General features: G+C 39.6%; 1 protein-coding gene across 1 annotated transcript in view; it reads right to left on the bottom strand.

The window, feature by feature from the left end:
• RIMS2 (regulating synaptic membrane exocytosis 2) overlaps nt 1-20,332 on the bottom strand; it is an 867,608-nt gene that overhangs the window by 372,898 nt on the left and 474,378 nt on the right. The window contains exons 7-11 of the mRNA XM_019551690.1: nt 19,913-20,032; nt 17,315-17,414; nt 16,176-16,299; nt 9,198-9,244; nt 8,031-8,143 (exon numbers count right to left, since the gene is read on the bottom strand). Coding sequence (XP_019407235.1) covers nt 8,031-8,143; nt 9,198-9,244; nt 16,176-16,299; nt 17,315-17,414; nt 19,913-20,032 — 504 coding nt within the window. The remainder of the gene's footprint in view (nt 1-8,030; nt 8,144-9,197; nt 9,245-16,175; nt 16,300-17,314; nt 17,415-19,912; nt 20,033-20,332) is intronic.

The raw sequence follows: 20,332 nt of genomic DNA, 5'->3' as shown, positions 1-20,332 counted from the left end.
GCTAGATGCGGCCCACCAAGCCATTCTATTCAGCCCGTGGGTCCCCTAAAAAAATTTAGAAAACTAATATTAATCTGCCCTGGGCTGCCTGTCATGCAGCCCTTGATGGCTTGCCAAAACTCAGCAAGCGGCTCTCAGTCCAAAATAATTGCACGCCCCTGGCCTAGGGCCTAGATCATGGGTGGGCAAATATGGCCTGCAGGCTGTATTGGGCTCTCAGAGGACTCCATTTCCCAGCAGCCCCAGCCCATGTCACTGTTGCCTTTTTCTATGGAGACCCCAGGAGTGGCAGTGCCATAACAGCGCAGGGCCAGGGTTTCCATGGAGACCAGCCCCAGCTGCACTGGCAGGGCATACAGCTGGACGGGGAGCTGCTCTGGGGCCAGGGCTGGGATCTTGCAGTGGTGACAGCATGGTCTGGAGCCAGGGCACAAATGTGATCTGCTGCCCACAAGCCCTGGGTAGGTTGCAGCTCTGCCCCAGCTCCAAACCATGGTGTCACCCTGGATTCACTGTCCAGGGATCCAAGCTGAATAACCCTATCTATCTGGACCACTTTCCTGAAAAAAGGAGGTCTACTTTTTAAGTGTGCTGATGCCAGGAGTAGGTCATTAGTCTTACACCTTGAGAAAAGGGAGCAAAAGAAACGCTATGAGTCCTCACAATTTGTTCTTTGGTCCTCTCCTGCACCGATCCAATTGCATAGCACTACTCACCTTGGGCAGAATATGAAATTACTATGTTGCCCAACAGGACTAAGCTTGTCAGAATATGGCCCATTCTACTAAAGTAAGAAACTGGACTTAATTCTGTCAATGACACCTGTGTACTACAATGACATAAAAAAACAGCAAATTTATTATAGGTCTGGTGAGGTCTAACAAGCAATTTTTGCCTCCTGAGCAGTCAGTGGCAGCAGCCAGGGCAGCAGTGCTGATCAGGCAGACACCAGCAGCAGTCATCAATCTTGTACCCCTCCAAATCAGTGCTCAGGGCTTGCCCACCCCTAATTATACTGCCATAGGTCTATGTTGGAAAACAGGCACAATCCTACAACTGAGAGATTGAATAGCTCCTACAATGTGCTTAGCACCCTTTATTCTCACTCACTGCAGTGGGTTCTGAGGGCTTACAGCCTTGCACATTTGAGTCCTAGGTCAACAATGGCATTTCTGCTTTGATTCTTCAGAAACCAGGTAATTAATTTTGAATTACCTTCTATCATTAGAAAACAATTTCACACAGAGATAACTTTAGTTCAAATCGCATTAGTTTAAAAAACATATGAGACTTGAACCAGCTTCTTTTTCCTTCCTCTATTGAACTCAACAAATGATGAAAGTAGTTGGTTTCATATATGATCTAACTTCTTCCCCAACCCTCAAGCCCCTCCCCCACACACAGAGGATATGTGGATCAGCACGTCTACTGCAACTAACAACCTCCCTTTCCTAATATGCCAAAAAGTATGAGAAAATATGTCTTAACTATAATGTTTTAAAAGGAAAATATACACAGTAGGTATAATGAGGCACAAAGGGTTCTGTGCAGGCAAAATATTCCTATGTAAAATTGTACAGGCAAATAATCCCTTAGAATATATGACAGATCACTCTTCCCTGCAGGGTTTCTATTTCCTGAAAAAGCAAGTTATTGTGATTTTATATCTGTTATAATTTTAAATTCGTAAGGTCATCTTTTCAGTCTCAAATGCTAACCACTGCAGTACTGTCTCTAAGCTATTCTTTTCATGCAGCACTGAAGAAATAGCCAGAATGCAGTAATGAAGCAAACAGCAGCAATGCTCAAAGAATACTGCTTTTTCTGCAATTAAAGAAAAGCAAATAAGTAAGTGAAAAGTAAAGAACAAGGTACCAAGAGAAGCAAATAATAATAAAAACAGTAGTAGCAACAAAAATTCCTCTTACAAAGAGAAGTACCGAAAATACAGTTTAATGTAACCTGTGCAAAACACAGATGGCATATTATTCAAATCAGTTAATAAATTATAACATCCACAATTCTGTGCAAGTACACAGAATTAATTTAAATGAAATATGCATTTAAAAACAGTAAATATGTATAAGTTCTTTGGTTACACAGGGTAATCTCCTAGTAATCCTTTCAGCCTCTTGGTGGAAAAGCAAAACCAGCAATATGTTGCTAACTGCTGAAGCTGGAGCTACACTGCAGCCTCAAGGGAAACAAACTCTCTTCTGTTGCAGAAAAAAATGGAGACTAACTGATATGAAAGGAAAATGACTGAGGAGAGGAATATACAGAGAAGGGCAGCCCAAAATACTACCGTGGCAGCACTACATTCAATCTGCCTAAAAAAAGTCTTTAATCGCAACCTTTGAGATCTAAGATACAGTACAGTAGACACTAGAAGCACATTGTTCATCTTTAAAAAATACACTCCCAAGATTTTCTTATATTTGTTTGGGAATCAGTTCTTTGGCATAAATGTAAAACTTGAATGCATGAAGTTAGGATCAGAACTCCAAAGACATGAATGCAATGGGCCATAATTTCAAAGGCGGAATGTTTTTATTAACTTCAGTGGGAATGTTTGCTGCTTGGTCTCTTTGAATGCATCTACAGATGTACATTTACTGTGCAGTAACCAAAGTTGATGTGAACTATGGGTGTGTATCTAAATATGGCAACTTATGCTGACTTGAACATAAATTTGATATCTATATCATGCAGGTGTCCATTTGATGCCCAGTTAGTTACTGCGTAGTAATGCATGTGTAGACACATTACTGTGGAGTAACCCAGGGGCTTCCCTGATGGGTCTTCCTAGCCACTAGGGGGCCAGCCTGAACCAAGCCCCAGGGCTCCTGGCTGGCCACCTCTCCTGGCTTCAGCTTGGGACTAAAGTTAGTCCCAAGTGCTGGCAGCTGGCTTCAATTTGGGACTACAGTCCCAAGTACTGGCAGTGGCAGTGGCTAGGGCAGCAGTCCATTTAAGAGTATAAGTCACTTTAAGAATGTAAATTGGGAATATAGGTACCAACATTTATGCACCTAATCCTAAAGCCTTTGAATAGACCTATTGTGGTTTGGTTTTAGAGTGCCTCTGAAAGTTACTCTAGTTAAAATGCCCTAAATATCTCGTGGAGAAGCCAGGTCAAGCCCACAAGGTGAGGGGGCTTCGTTCCCACCCCTCCCCCTCAGCTCTGGCCATTCAAACCAGCCGGGAGCTCCCTCTCTCTCCTTCTCCCTCCCTCCCCCCACCATGACAGCCTGTGGAGTATGACAGGACTGAAAGGGTGGCCACCCTAGCCCAGCCCAGCCTAGCCCAGCCCAGCCCAGCCCCTACTGGCTGACTGCATGAAAATTAACCCTAGAAGCAACACAAGTTCCCTAAGGTGCTCTGCTTTTCAGTGACTTAATGTAATACCTGTTTTAACCAATTCTTCACACAACCAGCCATTTTAAAAGAGCTCTACAGCCATGCATGTGTGTTATGACATGGCTGTAGAATGCTTTCAGGGGTCAAATCACTCAAAAATGTCGCTTCTGTCTGCGCCCTGAGAGGGACGGGGGTAGGCGGGGAGGGAGCAGAGAAAGGTATGCTGGGATGCTACAGGGTAGCATGGAGGCTTCTATCAGAGAATTCTACCAGAGACCACTTCTACTTCATTGAATGAGGTAGAAGTTTCCACCAGATCCACTGTTTTTGGTTTAGTAGAAACTATTTGAATGCTTGTACACTTAAGCTTTCTACCACTGGAACTATGACTGCATTATACACTAATGTCTAGCAATTTTCCTGAATCCTTTCCCCCCCAGGCCCAACATTCTCTTTCCTATCCAGCCACCTTGCCAAACTCATTCCTGACAGCTCTAGGAAATTAGTCTTTCCTTCCCTCTCTATCTTTGGCTCCCTGTGGAATCAGATGACAATTCCAGCAGTCACTAAACTGCCATAAAAACACTGATAAAAACTGAAGGAAAAGTAATTTAAAAAAAACTCTGAAGTCATTTTCATTTATAAGCATCTGTCTTCTTATGGGTACATTTTTAAGTTGAAAAAAATGTACCTAGCTCTATGGCCGAGTACAAGAGCTGCATGGCATATGCTGCACCTTTCTTTACCTATGTAGTCTTTTGACATGACAGGAGACTTCTCCTCCCTGCAAAAGACATGGGCTAGCACAATCCATACCCCATCACAGTTACTGATGTAACTACAGGGCCTCATTGCAAGTCCTGCAAGCCTTGAGGCAGCTGTACAGGACATAGATTGTACCAATGCCTGCTGCCAGGGAATACTACAGCACCAAAATGCTATATGGATAGGCTTACTATGGTTATATCACCTTGAAGAAAAGGATATTGAAGATTAAATATATTTTCAAGCAGAAAATTACCTGGTGAAATTTGAAAGGATATTACATTTTACACTAACAAGCTTTTATCCTTAGCTATCTGTCTACTAGTGACAGACAAGAGATACCTAACTTTTCAAATGTGTACCTACTACTGTGAAGCACCTAACTTAAGACAGGTGGGTCTTCATTTATTGGGCAACTTCAGCTTTCATTTCAGTCAATGCCTGGCATTCTGCAAAATGGCTGATTATGGGTTGATACTGTGAAATTATTTCTGGTTAGACAAAGAGAAAGTTAACTTACAGATGAAAACAAAAAGAAAGGGAAAAAGCATTTGTGTGACTTAGAGGATTTTTTTGTCTCAAAGAATGAAGGAAGCTCTGATTATAGAAGGAATTCAAAGGAAAATATGCATGAGTAAAACTTGGGAAATATCTGCACGGCATGATCTGGTGCTGTATTGCATATTTAGAGTTATCTCAGGGACAGGAAGCAGTATATCCACATTAATATAGTATTCTGAATAAGCTAATATGTTCTGCTTCTCAGTGTGAAATGTAATACCCCTCTCAGAAGAAAAAATTAGGTTGGTGAATGCTGCATTAGTATAGCTTCTCTGGACTGAGTTAGCTAGTTTAAAGCTAGTTCAGGTATCAGAAAGGATATTGAATGTATATGCCTTTGTAAGATTTGTGTTTCCTTTACAGAAATCCTTAATTCTGATTAAATTAGAACATAATGCCAGACTCCCTGATCTTAGCCTTAATTATTGCGAAGTGTGATCTTATTATTCTGGAGATTCAAAAATATTTCTCCCTTCTTAAACATCTCATTCTGAGTCCCTGCAGATTTCATAGTTAAGCATAGCTGAGGGTGTTTCTGGAATTCAGAAAGCCAGGAAATCAGTCTTGGTTTGCCCCTGTCTTAAAGACAGCAGTTATACACATAACATTTTTCTTTTCTCCATATAACTGGTTAAGGACTAGATCCAATAAAAGATAAAGGCACCTAGGGTGCCTGTACACATGTGGGCAGGCTTGATCAACTGAGTTTGCTAGAGCATGCTAATTAGCATACTCCAGCCAGCCTCTACATCTCATGTATCAGTGTCCACGCACTTTGAAATGGCGGTGGGGATGCTTTAACTAAAGCTCATTCATGAGCTGTTAAAACACCTCCACCGCCATTTTGAAGCATGAGGACACCGATATATGAGATGTTGAGGGCACTTTAACTAGAGTGATTTTCAGAGCCACTCCAATTAAAGTTCCCTCTCCCCATCTTTACCCCCAGAGCACATGTAAAACCACCCCTAAAATCCATGGGCATGCTCAGTGGTTATTTCCTGCTGAATGCCACTCAAGATCTAAGAACAAGGGAATTCTGCCTAAATACCCTGAGGGGCCTGACTGAACAAAAATCTTCTAAACATACTTACCACTTCAGCTGGATCACTGCTGAGCCTCTCCTGCTCTCTCTCACTCAGTCTGTGGCCAAGCCCACAAATAAGCCAAACCTTGGACCAGTCCTGAACATGGACTCCTGTACCATTCTCAGGGTTTCTCACTGTATCCTCACCAGAAGTGTGTGGACAAGACTATATTTCTTGATGGCAGTCCCAGGGTCAGCAGGAAGGTGTTCTAGAGATGGCATAATTTTCCTGACTTGGTTGTATGCTGAAAGGAGGTAAGCAGGTCCTGGGCACAGCAGCAAGCTAGTATAGACATATTTCATAGTGAGAGGATCAGCCTCTCATGAAATGCCTTGTGGTGTTACACATCCTTTATATATTAAGCCAGAGTTTAGACCTTATACCTCGTAAAAGGATCTTGGTGGTGCCCCCCTTTTCTATAATAGATTAGTCATTATAGAATCATTTTGGAAATAGGAGGCACAGGTTCAATGCCTTCCTCCACCTGAGATATTTTAATCCCATATATTTTACCTCCCAGGAGCCTAACCACAGGATCTGGAAAAGTCTGCCTAGAGAGGGACTCAGTGTTGAAGCTGTGCCACTATACAGAAAGGAATTCAAGAGTTGTTAATCCAAACAGAGAACACCAAAAGTAGCCTGAGTCTAGTCTAGCAGCTCGGGCACACATCTGGGAGAGTTCTGGATCCTGCTCCAGGGACTCATTCTGAATTTTATCTGATAACTGCTTAATGTAACTGGATGAGTCCTTCAACCCTAAGCTATTATATACAGGGTGGGCAGGAGCTCACCACGAACCTTATTTGAAAAAGAATTCCTCCCTAGCCCCTCTGCTCAGAGTTTCCTTCTGGCTAATTCTAGGCGGTTCCCAGCTCCTTGTGCAGCTTGTGCAGGTGTTTTTGTTTGCTATTATTATCGGCTTAGTTCTTCCATGCACTGTATAAGGAGCCTAATTGGCTAATTCTACCTTCTAGGCTCCATTCCAGAAGATAAATGTTAGATGTTGCAGCTTCTAAATTCTAAATATCTAAATACCTTTATTGGATTTAGCTTTAAATTATTTTGTATTTATGTTATCAATAATGCAACTCTTGCAATGCTTGAAAAGTGTATATTAGTACTTAAATTTAAAAAAACCCAATGTTTGTATCTTTAATAGCTCAAATTATATGCATTCATGTGCCCTGTTCTTGTATTTTGAACCACTTCAAATAGCTCCAGAGCCTCAACACCTAATAGAAACTCTACCAAGAAGCTCTTTAAGATATCTATATTCCCAACTCTAGTCTTGCAAAGTGGTACTGGAAATTAAATTAAAATAGTTACAGGTGATTATATCGATAATCCAAACAAGTATCCCATCCAAACTGGTGGCAAACAAGACTCCTGACTGGACTGGAAATAGTATATAGTCTTATCTCCTCTACATATCACATCATTTCTGTGAATCCCATGAAAATTTTCTTTTGACTTTATGTATATGTTCATATCTCCCAAATCATCCTACAAATCAAAACATAAAAATAAAAAGATGGTATTTTCAAAATCATTCATCTCTGATCTAACTGCTTCTACTGAAGTCGTTCCCCACTGACTTTGCAGGGCATAATGCAGCACTTTTGAAAAGGTAGCTCTTTTGAAAATCGCATCTTCATATTCTGAAAAACACAGGAAAGCACAAAAAGCTCCAAATCCTTTAGTTCAGTCCAAAAGCCATATTTTCAGAGAATGAGCTAACAGATGAGTTCTGGTTGCAGTGAGGGTAAGGTGAGTGAAAGTGAATAACATGACAGATCAGTAGAGAGACTACACTAGCCGCAAACAAGCAAAGGAGTATCTGAGGAAAGAGATACAAGGGGAACTGCTATATGATAAAAGAACAATAAGAAAATCTCCATACACTCAAGTGATAAAATTTACAAACTGTGCATGCCTGCATTATTGCTTAAAAGTGTGTGTGTCAGTGTGCCATTTGCACAATGACAGGAGACCGACTTCAGATCCATTTGAAAATTTGACCCCAAGTCTCAAAACACTAGTATGACAGTTTAATGAGCACACACACGCCCACCCCCACCCCCCCAAGAAAGAGAGAGGCTGCTCTTAAAAACATACAGCTCTACCTATACTGAGAAATGCCATTTTCTTCAGTAATGCCTAGCAGGGATATTATTTTATAACTAGCTGGCACTGAGCATTAAAAGTGGGCCACATTATCAACTGCAAAATGATAATATAAAACAAATGTTTACATACTGAAAGTTGTCCAGACAAGAACTGCGGAACATCCCTCAACATGCCAGGACTCATGGGAGAAGTCACTGAAATAGAAGGTCGATCCATTTTTTGAGATTCAAATGAGCTAGAACCTGAAAATGCAAATGAATATACCTTAAAACTTATGTAATGTTTTTTACTCTCAAAGTCCTGTAAAACATTAAGATATACAAAAGGCATGTATATCAAGGTATACAAAAGAGCCTGTTATACAATAATTATGCAGCTTATAGTAATGAAAACTGGCATCCTTGTAATGTATTTAGAATTACCAAATGCCTCACGAGATGCAGAGAAAAATCCAGTTAAAATATGTTGTGAAAATTCATGTCACGCATAAGGAATAAATGGTATATTTCAATATTTGCCAGATATTTCAAAACATGCTTATGTGCTAGATCCCCTCAGATTCCATTGATTTAATTGGGTCTTCAGGGCATTCTGCACATTTCATGAGGTACTCAGAACTTTGTTGAATTAAACCAAATTATCCTGAAATTTTATAAAAATACCTGAAGACAGGTGATAATATTTGGGTGTTTGGTTTGTTGTTCCAAATAGTGGGAGAGAACAGATTTGTGACATTACAGATAGAGCAAGAGGAGGAACCTAAGTTAGTACACAGTACAAAAATGGATATTAATATCCAAAATCTTGCAAAGCACAAGCAAATTTATTTTGAGGCTTGATTCGTCACTAAAGAGTTAGTGTGTTTGTTTACATTTCTGTAATTAACATGTTTATACTTTTAATAATAGTATATATAAATAAATAAACTGTAAAATGGCCACAGAGAATAAATTCAGAATGAAATTTGACATCCAAGGTCAAAGGCAAAGATAAATCTTTATTTTCTTCCCCACAGAAATTTTGGTTTGGTAATTTTTAAGTCATATTGAGTGGCCCAAACAACTCCTATGTTTTTGTTTAATAAGTTTTATTTATTTTCGTTTAATAAATAAAACCTAAACACAGGAAATTAAAAATGAGGACTGCCAACCTGACTAAATCCTCTGACTTCTGATGTGTATTATTAAAGAGTGATCAGCAGCTAGAGAGATACAGAGACAGAGAGATAGCCATCTTTTCAATTTCTCAGTTTGCATTAATGTAAAAGAAATTTACTACCAAAAAAATGAAACTTACTGGACTCCAGTTGTGCATGTGTACTGTCAGGTATTCTGGGAATATCCCTGAAATCATGAAAAGCAAGACAGGCTGATCCTTTATCTAACAGTAATATAAAAGCTTCAGTCAACTATAAAAATGTTCAAAATCACCACAGAATACCTCAAGAAACCATGTTATACATGATTATATATCTGGGCTGCCCTCAGCCAAATGGGAGATTTACTCCCACCTAAATTCATATATGCAAACATAACATATTTATAGTTCAATAACAAGTAACAAACAGTATAATGAATGCAGCTAAGAACATATAAAGCCACAGATAGACAAGTACATTAAAGAAAATCACACAATCATTCAAAAGTTCAACATAGTCTGGAATTGTTCAGAGACGACCTTGTTATGACAACATAAACCACTTTTCACATGTTGGTTCATTGCCAGCGCGGTCTATGTTCTTTGCTGGCAATAGATAGTCAATAAGGATACAAAGAAACTTTTACTCTTTCTATGGGACCACTAAATATGAGGTTTGTTTGACAACTGGACAAAAATGAGCAGCCTGAGTATTTTCTATTATGTGATAACTATTAGCAAGCTGGATGGGAATACAGCAGTAGCATAATTAAGAGTGTGGAGAGTACTGGGATGTGGTCGGTGGGAAGGGGAGTGTGCCTCCCCCTCCCCCTACCTTCCACCTTTTTTTCAGCCAGATGCAGTACACATGAGAGATGTGAGGGGAGTGCAGAGCAGCCACTACACAGTTGGCCCTGGCCAGAGGTTTCCTTGCAGGCAGAGCTGCTCCTGCAAGGGGAGGTGTCAGTTAATCTTCTTTCCTCTTTTTTTTGCTGCAGAATTTCACCTTTTAAATTGCCTCTCAATATACAATTCAGCAGCGGCTTCCATGTTAACCCCTGAAGCAGCACCACCTTGCCCAGTTATATCTGCTGCTTTTGCTCCCTGCATTGCATCCCTGGGTACAGAGCTGTCAAGTCATGCCTCTGGAATGCAGATAATAAACCATGTAGGTCACAAATAAATTTAACACTAAGGACTTGATTTGAAACCCTCAACACAGGCTATTTGTTGTTCCGGCTAAAACAGCCGACATAACCATTTAAAGCTCTAGCATATTTCTACTAGAAGATGCAAAGCATATGGCTATGTCACTTTGAAGCATCCATGTTCCAGTGACTAAGCGCCTCATTAGGCCATGGGTGCACAACAAGGACTGTTCTCCCCAGGCTACCCATGTATAGTTTCCATTAACAATATGTTGGTAAAAACAAATAGTGCTGTAATGGGTATCTGGGCACAATGAGGTAAGAATAGGGACTTCAGCTCTGAGTCAGACTAGAAACAGCCTTTAAAGTAATTATTTGTGCTTAAATGTGTTTGTTTTTTGGGGGGGAAGGGAAAGGGCATGCTAATAAATCCTTCTGGCAATACAGTAAAACAAATCTATAGAATGTATATATATATAAGCTAATCTAGTACAATGCAAAAACAATTTGATGAAAAAACAGTTCTCGATGAGATGTGGATCATTAGAAAGATACCTTTGTTTAATGAATGGAGGAATTTTTCCAAGTTCAGTGGTGCTGCAGTATTCAATAAACCAAAAGTTTCAAAAGAGATACAGTTGGCATAATAAAATGCAGTGACTAAGGAACTCTTATTTCTGTCATCTTAATACGTAAACATATGTTAAAAACCTATTGGGGCTACTGCATAAAGACATATTCAGGGCTTACCTGTTTTACAGATACAGAATTTACAGAGAAATCCATTACTTGCCTACCTCTTGGGAAAGAAACATGATCCAGAATCTAAGCTATTATTTTTTTTAAGTTTTTTTCCTAGCATATGTTTATAAAGAAGCCATCAAAAAGATGTACCACTGTGAACCAATGAAATAATTTCTTCTTGGTGTGTAAGGAGCTAAAGCCTTCCGCTTGAAAGACGTGATCTATTCCATTCATCCCCCTGAAACTATAGCTAATAAATATTGTGTAATTACATATGTGATCATTCTTACAGATGAGAGTCGTTAAGTTCCCTCACTTTCAGTCACAAGTTAGAAAAGTGGTCTAGGGTGAGTAAATGAATGAATCTGAAAATGTCTGTGGTTTATAGGTGCTTCTTGGGGTTGTATCACTGAGTGAATAACCAGCCAAGAGAGGATAGCAATATGAGGGGATACCTGAATTGTAAGCAGCATCTTGGGAATTATGTGGGCTGAAGAGTTTAGCTGAGGCCAAAAATGGACATCTCAAAATATGTCCCCATTGGCCATTACTTCTGCACATGGATTCAGAAAGGGAAGTGGCTGGGCAGTAGGTGAAGAGACAAAGAGGCTGCTTGCCAAACTGTCTCCACAGCAGATCTCCACAGGAAGGAAGAATAAATGCAGGGAAACCCCTGAAGTCTACCTGACTTTGTGAGCATCTAGGCAGGCTGCAGGAATGCAGGGCTTTGATGCATGTCAAGGAAAACGTGTGATATCTGGGAGCCCTCAACAACTAATGAGGCCAATTTGTTTCATTACCTAAAATGCTATCGCTACTTATGTGCTTATCCCAAACTATCCCCAATGTCTCCTCAGGTTCCAAAAGTCCCAAATGTCCCCTACCAACTGACTAAAATCTTCTGTTCAAGCTTGAAAGAATCTACAATGCAGGTACATACTGTGAAATGAAAGGTTTTTGACACACTGAACACTAAAAATGAAGTAACACTGTAAAATAAACAATATAAAAGACAGCATAACAGGGATTACTGTAGTGTTCTTTCATTTCCACATTCAGTTAAGAACTCTTTTTAGGTAGATTTATGATGTCTAATGAAGTGCACCAAGATGCTGTGAAATCTAGCATGCTAATTGCAACTTCCTTTTTCCTCTTCATCCTCCTCTAGTACCTACCCTGGAGCATCCCCAAATAGAATACAGGTCAGTTCCATCTTTATTACAACATCATCATTATTAAGCAAACAATCTTTTTTTCTGCTGGGCTTTTAAGTTGTCATTAAAAGCATGTTTCACTATAAGAATATTTGATAGCATACTTAAAACATGATATTATTCTTTGGTATGGGTCTTAACTGTTTAGAACAGCTAATATATATTAAAACTAAAAAACAGCTAAAAAGCTACATAGATGAGGAAAAGACCATTCATCCATTAAAATTCATTTTAAAACAATGAGAGGGGAAAATTGTATGTGAAGAAATTACTAACTCATTTCATTTTTTGAGGAAGATCCTCCAGGATCTACCATTTCACCCTCCTTCTTACCTGTTCCTATCACCTTCAGTTTTCATATTAGACAACCCACAGTACAGTCAGAAAAAACTGACTTACTAGAATTTGTCAATGTATTTTGAATGTCAGTGTCACATGAGAGTGACACAATATGCTTTTGTGCTTTCTCTCTCACAGAAGACAATTTGCAGTCTCAGCCGGTTTGGAAAGCTCTAGGTTGAACCAGAGCCTAAATATAAGCTTTCCAAATGGCTCCACAATGCCTTGACATAGTATATAAGAATAAATGGTGGGATGAAATATTAGTTATCCTAACTGAAATAATGACTTCTGTTGATTTGACCAAACATGAATCCTTCAGAATTTTAAATGGTTTGACATTTGATTTCTTAGGCCAAAACCTAACCTAAGGCTATGTCTGTCTAGATCTAAATCTGTAAGATGCACTGCTTCCAGCCCAATTTTAGCTGTGATTTGGAATATCCTGAAGCCCAGTGATACTGCAATACATAGGTGGATCCAGGATTTTAAAAAGGGGTATACAGCTTGACCATGGAGGGAATTGGAGGACAGGGGCAGGTGGGCCCCCAAGGCTGGCACGAGAAACTGGGTGGAGGCTGGACAAGGAGCAGGAACCTGCCTTCTGTTGCCACTGTCTTTGGTAGAGCATTTCACAGCTGTTCATTGCAGCTGGAGCCCCTGGGCTGGCAGAGGACCCAGAGATGGAGAAATAGAACAGGGCAAGAAAAGGGAGGAACAGTTGCCTCTGCTGTTGTCCCCAGCTGAACATGGCACCTCATGAAGCTGCTCTCTACCATCCCTGGCTGGAGTGGGACAGCCACCCCTGCAGCGAATGGTCCTGTGGTTCCTTTCACAGCTGGGTCAGCCAGGGACAATGGCAGCAGTGTTGGGAAAGCTCCCCCGTTCCAGCATCTGTTCCTGGAGATTCCAGCTGTTGGGAGCAACTGCACAGGGTGCTGGGCTCTGCAGCAGTGACACTGGATAGATCCCTGCTTTCTGCACCTGCCCCCCATTGTCCTCTGCTGGGCTGGGTGTGGAGAGTTCCATGGGCTACTACTACATGTCCCCTGACCGGCCCCTGCTGCAATAAGTTCAGCATATCAAATGGAACCTCATCAGAAGAGATCCTGAGCTTTCAGTGCTACCAAAACTGAACTCTTATTCTTAGTCTCAAACCACAAAGAGTAACCTGGATCCCAAGACAGTTATCTTTAAATGAGACATAAATTAAATATACAGAGGGCCAAGTAACAGCTGTGCAAAGGGGAGCCAAACATTTTCAACTGGGAACTCAGTTATAAGTCCGTTTAAGTTAGCTACTGGAGTTGGAAGATAAAAACCCTCACTTCTTTGACAGCCTAGCAGGAACACATCAGGCCAGAGTAAAGGGATTATGAGGCCCACATGTAAAGCAGGCACCCCCATCTCTGCTCCTGCTTATTTCTTCACCAGTGGGGCAAGCAGTTGGTGATACAGAAAGTGGAAACTGCTTAAGAGCCTGTATCACCTTTTTCACTGCAATTACAGAAAACCCGCTATAGTGACAACAGTAATGGCACAGTTAAGAAAAGGGAGATCATGGAAACAGGGAGTAACAGAGAAGAGATGCTAACACGGAAAAGAAAAACAATGAAGGCAGAAATGAAAAAAATAAAAGATGAAATAAGACAATACTAGGATGGGGATCATCACTGAGTTTCTTTTGTCTTTATGAGCTAAATAGCTTGTTGCAAGAATCTAAGAAATAAAATTTACTGGCATATAAAAAACATACTTAATCTTCCTCATCTCCTCACGTGAAACTTATCATTATTATAATATTTACAGCTCCCATAAGCATTCCACACTTTTTTCCCAAACCATATGGTAAGACTTGGTTCTGCTCGGAAGAGCTTATTAATATCAACATAAGAGACAACCCCAAGGACAAGACCCACATTAAATCTTTGAACATTATCTTCACCTTCAATGCTTCAGAATTCACAATTTTAATCATACAAATTCTATAATGTTAAATTGAACCCACCATCAAATATCCCCATTGGAATGGCCTATACTAAACTTAATTTTTTTCTTTAGAGTTTTTGGTCATTGGTCACCATGATACTCAGGGATCACTAATTGTATTTTGAAACTACAGCAATTTTATAGTTATACATATCAGGGTCAAACTCACTGGGCTTCATTCACCCAGTTCGGACTGCGGGGCTTCTCACAGGCCAAATCCAGACCACAGGGCTTGCCATAAGCCAGATGACCTATGTGTGGTGGAGAAAGCATTAATTCTATGGCTGCTGGAGCTGCTGTTTCAGTTCTGCCTCCAAACCCCAGGCTAGTTACACCACTGTGACTCACTGCCCCCTCCCCCCGCCACCCTCCCTTCCCCTACTGCTGCCTTAGTTGCAACGGTGTTAACTCCTTGGGTTCTGGAGCCATGTTGACACAGCAGGAATTAATGCCACCACCACAGGCATGCCCAGCAGTTGCATGGGTCAAATCTGCCCCATGGAAGTAGGTGTCCCAAGCTACAAGAAGCCCCAGGGGCTAGATGATCCAACTCTATGGGCTAGATCCAGTCTGCAGGTCATATGTTTGCCATCCTTGATATATACTATATTTTAAATACTTCAGAACCACAGATGTATCAAACACATAGGGCTATACACAACAAAATAATGCAAAACCATACAACTATGGAAAGAAAATATAAATGAACTAGGGAAGTACTACTACTAATGTTTGTCTTCACAGCCCTACTGTGACCACACATCGAACAGTGCATACAGAACTGGGACCAACGGGTTGAAAAATAGAAAAATAACAGAGAAAATTGAAAGGGCAACAAAAATTATGCAAGTACTGAAGAAGGTATTAGCTGAGAAAAATGAGTGAACAAAATATATAAAGTCTAGGAGGGAAAACGAACATGACCAGTACCTTTAAATAAAAATATAAATGAAAGGAATTATTCATAATCTCAGAAGACAGCAGAACAAGGAAAAAGCCTAAAACTGTAGAAAAAAAAGTTTAAAATAGAAATAAGCAACCACACCCCAAACATAAGAGCAACTAGACAATATAATGGAGTAAAAGCAAAGTGGTAAACAATTTAAGACATAAGTACAACGTTTATGGTCAGTTCAGCTAATGCCTCATTAAGGTATACTATGTTCCAGATGCTAACCAACAGTTGATTAGTCTTTTCACTTACAAACAAGAAAAAAATTGGATTTCATACACAAAAGAATCACCCTTTTTATGAGAAAATGCATTATATTAATACAGTATATATTTTGAAAAAAATAATTACATTGCATATCAGCAAATGAGTCCAGGTTGATTATGAGCTAACTGACCTGTATGTAACTACGAGTGGCATGCAAGGGATAAAAAACAAGTTGTTTCTTCTGAAGAAAGGTCACCTGTTTCACCATCCAAGGGATTCACCAGCCCTTTTACACTTTCCCATGAGTCAATAATAGCAGTTGTGCTCACTCTGTGAACCAGGAAATGCCTCCTGAACCTCTCTCAAGGGATATGAGATTCCACCCCACCACGAGTTTTGACCTGTGCCTAACAGACTGTGCTTTTTTATTACAAGTGATATACCATTTTACATTTTTTACAGTCTCTGTGAAGCTGTTTTATATGTTTGAGGCTTAAAATAAAATCTAATGACATCTTATTTTAAGCAGTACAAAACAACTCACCCAATTGGCCTTGAAACTACAAGCTCCACTTGTGGCTCAGGCTTGGATTCTAAAATGATGTTGTACACCTCCTCAAAGGTGGCACCTTGTAATAGCCTTCCATTCCACTCTAACACTTCATCACCTACAAATGCAGTAATAATAGTCTGCTTAGGAAGGAAAACTTATCCTATGACCAGCCTTTACAACAACAGCCTCACCATTCTACTACAAGTTTTCTAAATTGTACAATCTGTACTGTAGAACAAAAATGTGTCAAATACACAAAAAATCAATGAGAAGCTTTCCATATTTCAGCTTTGATTGAATAAATATCAAGGACATACTAATATTGGCACTTAATCCATCTAGAGCCAAATCCAGTGTGGTGTCAGAGGTATCTAATTTAGGTACTTACCAAGCTCTGTGGCTTATGGGGTGCGGCCAAACGGGTACTTTTTGGAATTTAGGTACCTAAATTCCACCTGAGTCCTACTTACTGCCCCCAGTTGAGCCATTACCAATGTCAGATATAGCTCTTTACTAGTGTTTGTGGGGGGAGTCTTTTTCTAACGTGAGTTGCTGTTTTGAAAAGTTCAGGTCATCACAGAACAGCCTTAACCAGCAGCTTGAAGCCTTACTTGCATTGTACAGTCTTTCCATGAATCCTAAATCTATTCTAATATTAAAATATAATATTTCTTGTAAATTTTGCAAGGTAGCAATCCTTAGCAGTTTTAAAGGGGGCTGGATTGCATACAGAGGTATGGGCAGAATATAAAATATAAACATTTCTTTGATGTGCTGGATCTTTAGAGCAGATTTGGGGTGGCTTGGTTTGGGTCTAATATTAAAATATACTTCAGATAATGAGGAGACAAATATGCATCATTGAAGACACACCACAGTCTTAACTATTGGCAACAGTGGCATTGGAGGAAAAATGAAAACTTGATTTTAAAAAAATGTGAGACTTGAGAGTCTGCTAGAGTGATAATGTGGTTAATCTAGTTACTGAATATAAGACTCATTTTGAACTTTCTAATTTGTCATACATGCTCATCACATTTAGTGGACAGAGGTACTTCAGCTAAACTTATCAGGATTTGTTTCCTTGTTGTATAATAGCTGAGTTGGGTATTTCTGAAACAAATACATACCTGGTCTAAGGTGCCCCACTGTATCAGCTAAGCTTCCTTTTTTTACTTTGGTAATAAATGCACACAGTCGACCTGATTCAGTCATCTTTCCTCCTACAACCTTTTTTGAAAGGGGAGAAAGAAATTAGAATAATTTTTAGACTAAGACTTTTTGGCAGTATACAATAATTCAGTGATTAATTAATAATGCATAATTTTACTGATTAATAATTTATTGCTATAATCTAGAGGAGACAGATACAGATATGCATCCAAAAAAACATGACCAACATTGGCTGGGAGACTAAGTTGATAACCACTCTGGGTATTCATCTGCCTTAAAGATAATCCACATACATAATGGTAAAGGTTTTAAAATTTATTATTCATCTCAATAGTCTAAGTGCACTGTTTCACAGAAATGGGAGCTGTTAAAAAGCATTAACATACCACTGAATAAGCTGCTTACTTCCTTAAAAATTATACCGTCGCACCTGCAATTTAGAGTAAAAAGAAACTCTTCACAGTGTATGCTGATTTCATTATAGTCAAATGTTTCCAATTGCCCTTAAAGGAGCTTCAGTGCAGGTACTGTGTGGAGATCATACTTCTTAATTAGTAGTTGACAGGCAGAAAACTCATTGCTACTAACTGAAGAAGTAATCATCATCTTAAAACATTTATCTACAAAAGAAACTACTTTCAGAAGTTTATTTTATACCCTTATGTTTCTCTACATGGGAAATATTGTAACTGTCAACCATTACCAAAAGAAAACAAGTCTTCAAAATGTACTATTTTTATTAGACTTTCTACTAGCCTCAATAAAAATCTCCCTTCTCAACAAAAATCTCACAGAAGTCACAAACAGCAACATCTTTTAGTGCTTCATTTGGCAAAATAGATAATCTTTTTCTGTACTCTCTAGTGTTTTTGGTTTGCTTCTCCTCAGCAATGAAAATAAAGCAGTTTCATGAGAAACTCTATATGAAAATGATCCTTTGTTTTATTTAAATGTAATGTGAAACCTTGATTGCATAACAATAGCTTTTGTGCTTTTAACTCTCTTTGCTGCTTGCATTATTTCCCTTGGATATAAATCTCTGCCTTCAAGAGATAAGTGCAGTAATTTGTAAACTCATGTAACCACACAGAGGAGTTTATTCTAAGGAGTAAATTTCTTAACTATTCAGTCAAATCAACTATGGTTTGGCATGTCTGAATACATTTCATATTAAGGATTTGCTCTGTAAGGACAGCAAGCAGATTTGACCTTATTAAGCATATCTCAGAATCAGAAGAGAGAATATTATAAAGGTTAATCTTAAAATTCTATATATACTTGACATTTCTTAGTAGCCTTCATAGACTCATAGGGAAGTAGGGCTGAAAGGGACTTCACAAGGTTATCTAGTTCAGTCCCCTGCTCAAAGCAAGATCATCAGTAACTAAACCAACCCACCCAAGCATCTGCCTAACCCAGGGGTGGGCAATTATTTGTGCCTGTGGGTCACATAAGGAGTTTTATTGAGCTGTTGTAGGTTGGATCAGACCCCCCAGCAACAACTCACCAAAACTCCCTACATGAGATGGAGCCATGGTCGGGTGGGGAGCAGCATTCAAGAGCAGGATGGGGCAAGATTGTGGGGCAGTGACAAAGCAAGGCAGGGGCCAGGCAGAGAGCCACAACCCGCTGCCTGCATGCCCCTGTGACAAGCATGGGTTCAGTGGGCAGAGGTGTGCATCATCATCACCCCAAGATCCCAACCCTGGCCCCGGACCCAGCTCCTTATCTGCCCATGCGCCCCACCAAGATCATGAGGCAGTGACAGCACAGGGCCAGGGCAGAGCTGAACGCGCTCCCCACACATCCCTGCCCCCAGAACAGGGGCTTAACCCCAACCCCACAGGGTAGGTATTCCAGACTATGAGAAGCCCTAAAGGCTAGGGAGCAGATCATGGCTCCACCTCCACCCTGGCCCCACACTGTCACCCCCGCAACATCCCAGCCCTGGCCCTGGGCAGCTTCCAGCCAGTCTCCAAGGAGACCCCTGGATCTCAGGGCAGTGACAGCATGGGGGCAGGAAAGAGCTGTGATGTGCTCCCCATAAAAAATCAAAATATATTCTAAATGAGATTAATATTGCTCTTAATTAGTTGGGTTGGTATAAATCTTATTTATAATATACAACTAGTTAAAACAGTGCACTTGAAGAGAAGCCAGTATGATGCCAAAAGAAGAATATTAGGTTAATTTAACTTGTTGATAATTTGCTATAATGAAGAAATGTATTCAAAACAAATGACAGGCTTCTTTGCATTCTATGTTACCTTTTTCTACTATCATTCTAGAATTGCAAACCATCATATGAAAGTCAATGAGACAAAAATATAGTAACTAAATCACAATTCATGAATGAAATCCTAAAAGATGGTATGAACATAAAATCAAATTCCAGAGATTTATTTTCTTAAGCACATCTAGGACCCTGAAAAGTAAACATTTTAGTAAGCAGAGAAAAATTCATTATTCAATATATCTGTGTATAATAATTTTACCTTGCATTTACTGTACTGTAAATGGCAGTACTTGACAGGAAGAAATTGTCCATTACAAACCTTTAATCCAAGCATTGCTCCTGAGTCCCTAGGCACACTTCCATCTTTGAGTCGTTTATTTAACAAAATCCGACCAATTAGGCGGTCTCCATCTTTGGATGGTTGCCAGGTCACAGGATGCTATGATATAGCGTTAACAGAAAATATAGTGAACATTCCTTTTCGGAAATTCTCTTATCATGTTTCATTTCTAATTTTTAGAACACCATGAAAGCACTATGATTACACCATTATTAATTACTAGATTCATAAAAATTAGTGTTAGAAAAAATCCACAAAGACAGTTAATCCATTCCTAAATACCATATTTACTCAAATATAAGACAACTGTGATATAAGATCCTCAAATAAGTAGATTCTATATATGGAAAATTTATAAATGTGTTATAATTTTCCAGATACAGAATCTAATTATTGGAG

This window comes from Crocodylus porosus, unplaced genomic scaffold (genome assembly GCF_001723895.1).
Source record: "Crocodylus porosus isolate Cpor-Errol unplaced genomic scaffold, CroPor_comp1, whole genome shotgun sequence".
NCBI lineage: Eukaryota > Metazoa > Chordata > Crocodylia > Crocodylidae > Crocodylus > Crocodylus porosus.
Note: the sequence above shows the minus strand (reverse complement) of the source record. Positions and strands in the feature narration are given on the sequence as shown.